Below are 9,621 nucleotides of genomic sequence, written 5' to 3'. Positions count from 1 at the left end.
GGGTGGAGAGCGAGTGTTTTACGAGCATTAATTTGTGAAGTGTAAGCACGTGAAATATAGTATAGTACAATTTTCGACCACTGTTTTGGCAATTTTTTATTTTTAATTGTGCATCAAACTAGAGATTTAAATATCCCCACCTGCCAAAAAAAACGGAAGAGGTCGCTGCGCTCAAGGAGCTGAAAGTTCACTGCGGAGACGAGACAAACCACACTAGGTCTTATTTCTTCTATCTAACCGTACATTTATACCCGTTAATCCAAATGGCCCTTTTACCACATGAAACTCATCTTCAGACACAGATCCTGTCATTTTCTCCCATGTATATTAGTTATTTCTGCCCATAGCCTGTATCTCTAACACAGAGCCTCTGAACTACAGCACTATTGACATTTCGGGCCAGATAATTATTTGTGACAGGTGCTGCCCTGGGCATTGTGGGATATTTACAGCATCCCTGGCCTGCATACACTAGAAGTCAATAGCTAGCCCCTACCCCTCACTCATGACAATCAAAAATATCTCCACATTTTACCGGTTGCCTCCTAGGGGCAAATTCATCACTGATAGAGAACCAGAGCTCTAACACTCTCATAACCTTCTTGATAGCAGAACCCTGTATTATATACATCTTTGTGCCGCTTCCCACACACAGAGCCTTGTACACAGCAGACACAGATGTTTGTTCAGTAAACTTGTGCCAGGTAAAGCACACAGAAATATGTCACTAGAGAAGAGGATGCAGCCAGCAGCACATTTTGTTGTCAGAAGCTTCATTATCAGAAATAAAACTGCTAGGAGGCTGGGTGAAGAGGAGAGCACCATCGATTTAGTGCCTGTTATATCCAAGGCACTGTGCTAAGTGATCTGCCTGTGCTATTTCATTTTACTCCACACGATAATCCTATGCAGATGAGAAAGCTGAGGCATGAGAGTCTCAGACACTTGTCCAGAAGAGTGGGAATTTGAATCCAGATCTTCAATGGCTAGAGTTCCACTTAACCGCACCTTTGTTCAGCAAGGCAAAGGCTTGTTGGGAATCAAGTATTTCCCTTAGAGTTTTTCTGAAAACAATTGCTTAACCCTCAAAACACCAAAAGTTAACACAGGTCCATCACTGATGGCAGAAATATGACTCGATATTTACGGATGTCTTGTCAAAGCATGCTTAATGTTAAAATAAGAATGTGAACTAACATTATTGATCACTTATTAATGGGTCAAGCAGTCTTCTGAGCCTTTTATATGTATTCTGTATTTTTTACCAGAAAAACATTTGCTGTTTCAAAGTCACTGGGATGAAGATGAGCTGTTGTAATTCAAAGACCTGAATTTCAGCCCCAGCACCGACATCCAGTTTTCCGTGAGAGAAGTGGCTGAAATCGTACATCTCCTGTTTACCATTAAGGGTTGCTGAAGCATCAGAGGTGAGCAAGCATACGGTCAAAGCATTTTGTACATGGTAAAGTGCCACTCATCTTTCTATAGAGAGATAGAGAGACAGGATCTCGCTCTGTTACTCAGAGTGGCATGATCATAGCTCACTACAGCCTTGAGCTCCCGGGCCCAAGCAATCCTCCAGCCTCAGCCTCCCATAGCTGGGACTACAGATACACGCCATCAGGCCCAACTAATATTTTTTAATTTTTTGTAGAGATACGGTCTCACTATATTGCCCAGGCTCAGAAATTCTCATCTTTATTTTCATTGTGGAGAGGCCACTGAAGTGAGCCCCAATTATGAGGAAGGAAACTGACATTTCCATTAATATGTCCCTCTGCTTCCTTGACACTCTCCAAGTGAGATTCCTGGGACCCCTATTGGTTAACAGTGCAACTTCCTGAACCCCCCTTCAGGCTTCTGTGACCAACTAAAAAATTGTACTGCTCCACTTCTGCCCAACTTTGCTCCCCAGAGATATGGATAGAGTGGCTGTTGCCAGTCTCACATGATGTTAAGTTGATATTCGGGAATAAGGTAAAAGTCAAAATGTCAAAATCCACAGTATAAGATAGAGAGGAAAGAATATTTCATTCCTAGTGTCTACAGATTAAAAGGAAAACCTAGATCTTCCACTATTAGAAGAGATCAATACTCCAGCAGTGTGGCTACTATTTGCTAATACACTAGAAAAACACTTTTCTGTCCCATTTCAGATAACGCAGAAGGAGGGGCAGGGGAGAGGAATGTTAAGTGTTGGATTCCAGGCTGTCCCAACAGCCACCAATTAATTCTAGTCACAATTTACCCCCAGCAGATTCACATAGTGAGAAATTCATAAGACCCTATTTACATATTTCAGTATTAAAGCCCCAAGAACCAGGGTCATTTGATGGTATTAATAACAGTCCTAAAGATTCTGACAGCAGTGACATTTCAGAGAAAGAAATGCCAGGACACCCACGCATCAGAGAGATCGACATTTGACACTGCGCATTGTTGGCGATATTCAAGTGCTAATCATTCCATTTTTGTTCTCCTTCTACCATATGCATTTTTTGAGATTGGTTTGCATCTCTTTATCATCAGAGCTACTTGGTTTTGCTTATTACTAACTCCTTTATCATTATGAGGTCCACACCAGGGCTATTTAAATACTTGAAAGAGGAACAATTAAACCCTCTGCTGAAACATTAGTCTAGAAGGAGATATAAGGTTACTTCCTTCAGTAACACACTCCGCTACATAGTCAGGTGAAGATTGTCTCTGTAGAGGCTTCCGGATGTGGTTATAGTAAACACGGACTGTGCAAGCTTGCGCTGAAGGAGGATTTGGAAGAGCTGACCTTGGAGCAGAGCATTGCCGAGTATCTGAAAGATGTCAACGACCCTCGCTGCTGCTCGGAGACCTTGGGGATGACCTGCACCCACTAGCATGCCTGGATGGTTCAAAAAGGCGTGGTATGGGCTGGCGTCTTTACTCAGCTTCTCCTCCTTCATCCTGATCATCGTTGCCCTGGTAGTGCCCCACTGGCTGAGTGGGAAAATCCTTTGTCAGACTGGAGTGGATCTGGTCAACGCCACAGACAGAGAGCTGGTCAAATTCATTGGAGACATTTACTACGGGCTCTTCCGAGGGTGTAAGGTGCGGCAGTGTGGGCTTGGGAGCCGCCAGTCCCAATTCACAAGTAAGTATATTGGGGGCGTGAAAGCTATTTCTAGGCACTTATTTTTGTTACTGTGTGAGAGTGCTTTTGTCTCATTGTGGAATTTGGCTGCTGCCTCAATCTCAGGCATAATGTCAAAGTCCACAGTGAGCCAAGGGTTCTGGACCCACATCAAAAAGATCTTTCCTTCCTTCCTTCTTTTCTTTTTCTGTAGAGGTGTATAGAAACATTAGATAGAAATAAGGATTTGTGCATTTTTGCAGTTTACCTCTATTAATAATGACTATTGAAACATGGGAGGTTTACATGTGTCAGACATTCTACTAAGCACCTCACACCACTTGTCTCCTTAAAGACTTAGAACAAACTTATATAGAAGGAATTGTTAATGTTCCCATTTTCCAGAAGAGTACACTGAGGCTTGGAGAGGTTACATAACTTACCTGAGGTCACCCAGCCAGGAAACAGTAGAGCCGGCCTCCAGACCAATGCCACGTGACCAAAACAAGTGGGTGGAGGCTGCCTGCAGAACTGAACCTTTGGGAAGCACGCTGACCACTTCCATGTCTACTTTTGTAAAAACTTCATAGTCTGAGAAAATGCAAAGGGGCACTGTGCTTGGGTTCTGGAATCAGACTATCCCGGCTGGAAGCCCTACTGGAAAGTTTCCTGGCGGGGAGACCACAAGCAAGGCACTTGCCTGCTCTGTGTGAACGTGAGCGGGCATGGACTTTGGCTGATGTTCAGTGTGGCATCAGAGCTGCCCAGGATGTAAGCAGAGCAGTCTGCACAAACAGGAATCCAAGCTAGGCTTAGGAATGGGCTTCTGGGAAGGAAAGAACAAAACAGGCAATATTCTGCAAGCCTTTTGAATCGATGAGATCGCTGGTGAAAAGTGTCCACACAAAACCCTAATTAATCAATACCATGCCAATGCAAGGTGATACAGAATTGTATTCATTCCTTGATTTCTATATTTCAGAATTGTAGTAGTTTATAGATATCTGGCCAAGGTAAATGTCATATTAAATTTATAAGGACAAAAAGCTGGAACCGTTGGCAAATATAACACAAATTGTCATCATTTAAATACACAAAAAATTTATATTTGTTATGTATATGCAAGAACAATATCTCTGGGCATATTGATATTTACCTAGCAATTAGATTAAACCCTGGATATTGAAAAAATAGCTCCATCAAAATTATAACATAAAACTTGAAAATACACACCCATAAAGAAATAAAAAGAAGAAATGCTAAAAGCTAACCATGACAACTACAGGGACTACTCGATTCTGAACTAGATGCCATTGCTATAAAGGATGTCATCAGGACTGTAGGGGCCAAGGGAAAACTTCCCTTTTGCGCTCTGAAGCTTCTCTTAAACAATCTACTGACAACAGGCAGATTAATAGGGAAAATGGCATACACATTTGTTAGCATGCATAGGAGAAAATCACAGAGTGATTGTCCGCTATCTCAGTGGGGTACGGATGGTTATATCCTCTTCATCTTAGGGGAAAGGGAGATGGGGAAGTGTGGATGATTTTAAGGGACTAGTAAATTATTTTTAGGGAAATTCAATGGGCTTGCAGAACATACAATGAGCTGGGACAAAGTCTGTCGGGCCCACAGGGCAGACATTGGCTTGTGACAAAAGTCTGTCCAGCTGTGTTAACAGACTTCAGTCTTTCTTCCTGTGATATGGGTACAATTAATGAACACTCAAGAAAGGGACCAGAGGTCTTTTTCTTCGGTGGGTCTGGACGTAGGCAGGTAAGGGAACGTCAGAGAACTACCTCATCCTGTGCTTTAGGCAGACAAAGAATGGAGAGACAGGAGGGAGAGGGGAGGCCAGAGAGACCTTGAGGCTTCTTCACAAAGCTTCATATTTTGGGGATATTGGATTCTGAACCCCAACAGGACAATTGTTGAAACTTGAATAGGGTGAGAAGATTAAACAGCAGTCACTTGCCAGCATTAACCTAATGACTAGACACCTGCCATTCCCAACTCACAGAAATGTAAACTGCTTTGAGTGGGAAGCTGCAAACAAATACGTATTTTGTTTGAGCCTTGGAGGAATTCAGTAAGTACTTCTTGCCTTCCTCCTCCTTCCTTCTTAGGACATCCATGGGAAACATTTTCGGTTCGTCTAACATGTTCTGGTCTGGAAAGCATCAGAACCCTGTGAGAAGCATAAAGGACATTTTATTCTTGTCCCCGAGTAGGAGAATATTTGAGAAGGTTTTGTTTCCTGCTGCCCTGGGGTGGTCTCAGAGGAGGGTCTGTAAACATCCGTTCAGAGTACCTTGGATGTGATTCTCTTTCAAAGCATTCACAAGGAGCCTTGGGCCAGGTTCCTCCTGTGCTTGGCCAGCTTTACCCCGATACAGCTCGGGGACACTGATATTATAAGGTTCTCTAGTGCCAGTCTAGTCTTCTTTAGATTTACAGCTTTTAATTCTAGCACAATGTAACCTCGAGGCAGCTACGGGGTATATCAGAGCCTCCGACAACCTGGAGTCTGTTTCTCCTGGAGTCTCTTTCTGCCATTCACTATCCATCTGTAGGAAAAAAAAAAATTCCCTGAAGTTGCAGACCAGTGTAGATGGGGACAAAAGTGAAAGTGCTTTGTAAACTGTGGGGTGGGGAGGTTTTACTAGGTCTCGTTCACAAACAGCCACTTGTCCCATCACAGAGGTCTCCCCAAAAAATCACACAGGGGAATCAATTCCCACACCAATCATGGAGAAAACCAAAGACCTATTCATCACAAAGATTAAGGCCCTTTTTTAATACCCAGGCCCTATGAAATAAAAACAAGTCAACATGGCTGTTTGGGTGGCTAGAGAAAGAAAGAGACAAACATTACTTTAGCATTGTCCACACATTCAATTGTACTGTGGAGTATTTACAGACCAGACTCTTAGGAAAACAGGGATGAACAAAACAAACAAATACCTGCCCTAGAAAAGTTTACCACCTGGCCAGGTACAGTGACTCACTCCTGTAATCCCAGCACTTTGGGAGGCCAAGGCAGCTGGACCACCTGAAGTTAGGAGTTTGAGACCAGCCTGGCTGACATAGTGAAACCACATCTCTACTAAAAATACAAAAATTAGCCAGGGGTGGTGGCAGGTGCCTGTAATCCCAGCTACTCAGGAGGCTGAGGCAGGAGAATCACTTGAACCCAGGAGGTGGAGGTTGCAGTGAGCCAAGATTGTGCCATTGCACTCCAGCCTGGGTGAAAAGAGTGAAAATCCATCTCAAAAAAAAAAAAAAAAGAAAGAAAGAAAGAAGAAAAATTGACCATCTGATAAAGGAGAGGCAGGTAAATATGTACTAGGCGCAGAACACAGTATCTGAAGCCACTGCGTTATAGTTCATTTCCTTCCATTTTTACTATGCTAGAGAAGAGATTTTATTATGCCCATTTTACTGATGAGGAAATTAGAGATCAGAGAAATCAATACATAAAATAATTTCTTTAAAAGCACCTAATGTAATAGATTGCTTTGCAGCTTTTAGTTCTGTGGTTCCTCTCTACTTCCTACCCCACAGGTATTCCACTAGTGGCCAGGACCTGGGTTTGACTTCAGATATCCTGCTTTTCTTATTTGCCCTGCTGGGGCAAAATGGGCTGCCAGACCTCTCTGGGATTCGGAGCAAACAAATTATCTAATAGTCTTAGATGCTGACAGAATGATTAATCAATTCTGGTATTCAAGTGAGTTACCTCTAATGCGTAGGAAACAACTATATCTATTCAAATTCAAAGTAAGACCTCCAGAATTCAAGACTCTATATTTAGAATTTTAAACCTCTAATTTTCTGTGCTTTCTGATTTTTCTGCTCTAGCCCTGTAATAGAGTAGTTCAGCTGACACTTTCTTGCTGTGGGAGCGAGGCTAAGCTATTTCACTTCTCTGAGCCTCAGTTTCCTCATTTGTAAGTGTGAGGGTGTCCATGAGCAACAAAACAAAGAATATGTATAAAGCCACTGGCACATAGTCTGCACCCCATATAGGTGGCTGTTGTCATTTACCACCATGAATCATGTGTTGTCATTTATCACCATGAATAGTGTGTAGGGTCATGAATTTCAAGCGGGAAACCTAAATGTAATTCCTAGTGGGAGACACCTAAAACTCTTGGAGTCTGGGTTTCAAATATGAAAGGCAAGTGAACAACAGCTTTCCTAGGGCAGCACTGGGTGTCAGGCTAAGGCAGAGTCACCCCTCAGAAAGAAAGTAGAAAGAACTGGTGCATTAACACTCCTGAGACATGATGCGAATTTCTATTTTTTTCTTCTTTTTTTAAAATAATTTAAGTTAGAGACAGAATCTTGCTATGTTGCCCAGACTTATCTCCAACCCCTGGCCTCAAGTAATCCCCTCATCTCGGCCCCCAGAAGTGCTGGGATTACAGGCATGAGCCACCACCCCAGCCTCGAATTTCTAAATAATGACATATATTAAAAAATAATAAAATCTCAATTAACCGTGAGGTCTCAGCCCTGAGTTATGGCACAACAATGTGGGGGTTGAGTGAGATTTGCCCTTTGCCACTAAGCATTTTTAAAATATAGTTAATACACTTCCTACTATGAAGACCGAGGACTGGGCACTCTTTACTACCCTCTCCACATCACTCCATATGCCCCAAATTCCCTCTCCCCCATCATCCTATTATGGTTATTACTCAGTTTTTTTAAATCAAATCTGGATAGGGGATCAATCATTATGTGGATATGATTCTTTTTAAAAGATGAATTGTGTACATTATGGACATTATGGATACCTTAATTTATTAAATCAATCTATTCACACACTGTTTTTTCTCCAATCTTTCGCTATTGTAATGAATATCCAATATTTGATCCACGCTTTGAGCACATGTAAGAATGCTTCTGGAAAATAAAGTCCTAGAAGTGAATTTGCTTTAGTAGATGTTGCCAAATTGCCCTCTAACAAGGTTACATGAATTAATATTTCTACGAGACTCGAGAGTGCCTCTTCCTTACACCATTGTCAACACGGTGTGTTAGCAAACATTTTGATCTTTGCCATTCACATAGGTGACTGTTTTCTATTTTGAGAGTTTGGGTAAGCATTACTATGTTAGTCATGTGTCCTAAGGATTGCCTGGTCAAGAAAGGGGATAATGAAACAATTTAAAAATCAGGCACAAACGGCCGGGTCTGGTGGCTCATGCCTGTAATCCCAGCACTTTGGGAGGCCAACGCGGGCAGATCACTTGAGGCCAGGAGTTCGAGACCAGCCTGGCCAACATGGTGAAACCCTGCCTACTGAAAATGCAAAAATTAGCCAGGCATGGTGGTGGGTGCCTGTAATCCCAGCTATTGGAAAGGCTGAGGCACGAGAATTGCTTGAATCAGAGAGGAGGAGGTTGCACCAAGCTGAGATGGTGCCACTGCACTCCAGCCTGGGCAACAGAATGAGATTCTGTCTCAAAAATAAAAATAAATAAAAATCAGGCACAAGCTACTGTGTCTGAAGCAAAAAGGGGCTGAGGGTTTGAAAAGAGAAAAAAAAAAAATCTAAGGGACATTAAGATGGGATAGAGGCACAGGGAAGAAAGATGCTTTACAAAGACAAACTCACTGGAAAGGAGCTCATCTTCCAGGGTAAAGTTTCCAATGCCGATGAGATAACCATAGGGAGATAAAAATAAATGGAAATTCAGAACTGGAAAGAAACATCAGAACTTACAGTGTAAACGTGGAGTGCCTGAAAACGTGTAAGTGGAAAGGACACCTAATGGAAAAAATAAAAACTCTACTTCTCAGGATTGGGAGACGCCAACCTTCAGTGACTGAGAGAGGCAGGTGAACCAGCAAAGGAACTAGTTCCATCAGGGTGGGTATTCAGCAGGAACCTTGGAGCAATTGCAGAGGAATGAGTATGCTCAGAAGTTCTGTAGCTTTCATAATGTTCAATTCTTCATTTATAACTACTAAAGATCATGACTTGACACTGTTAAAACACACAGTTGTGAACAACAGTTCTCAGAAAAGGAGTTTTGAGGAAAGACTTTATTCCAGTTAACAGTTTGCAAACCAGGGAAACACAGCCTCTGGTGTAAAAGGAAGGTGCATTCCAGAGAAGAAAGGGAAGGCTCAGGTTTTACAGCAAAAGTTCCCACCCAGGTTTCCAATCAGGTCTATTTATGTAAATAAAGGATTCAAATTCACTTAGTTCTGATTGGTCGATACAGCTGAACCCTGATTAGCTGATACAGCTGAGCCCTGATTGGTCATTACAGCTGAGCCCTGATTGGCTGAGGCAGATCTCAAAGATAAAAAGGTATGGGTTTTCAAGGAACTGAGAGGATGTGTGTGACCCCCTAGTCAGTAAATGGCCACTTGGCCGTTTTTTTTTTTTTTTTTTTTTTTGAGACAGAGTCTCGCTCTGTCGCCCGGGCTGGAGTGCAGTGGCCGGATCTCAGCTCACTGCAAGCTCCGCCTCCCGGGTTTACGCCATTCTCCTG

The 9,621-nt window shown here is 42.5% G+C and overlaps 1 protein-coding gene across 1 annotated transcript in view; it reads left to right on the top strand.

Annotated features, from left to right (window-relative positions):
* Positions 1-2,772: 2,772 nt before the first annotated feature.
* The window catches only part of CLRN2 (clarin 2), a 12,223-nt gene continuing 5,374 nt past the window's right edge, over positions 2,773-9,621 (top strand). The window contains exon 1 of the mRNA XM_023206707.1: positions 2,773-3,127. Within this exon, the coding sequence (XP_023062475.1) occupies positions 2,875-3,127 (253 nt within the window). The 5' untranslated portion in view covers positions 2,773-2,874. The remainder of the gene's footprint in view (positions 3,128-9,621) is intronic.

The sequence above is a fragment of the Piliocolobus tephrosceles genome, chromosome 3, assembly GCF_002776525.5.
Source record: "Piliocolobus tephrosceles isolate RC106 chromosome 3, ASM277652v3, whole genome shotgun sequence".
Classification (NCBI taxonomy): domain Eukaryota; kingdom Metazoa; phylum Chordata; class Mammalia; order Primates; family Cercopithecidae; genus Piliocolobus; species Piliocolobus tephrosceles.
This window is presented reverse-complemented; position numbering and strand designations above follow the sequence as displayed.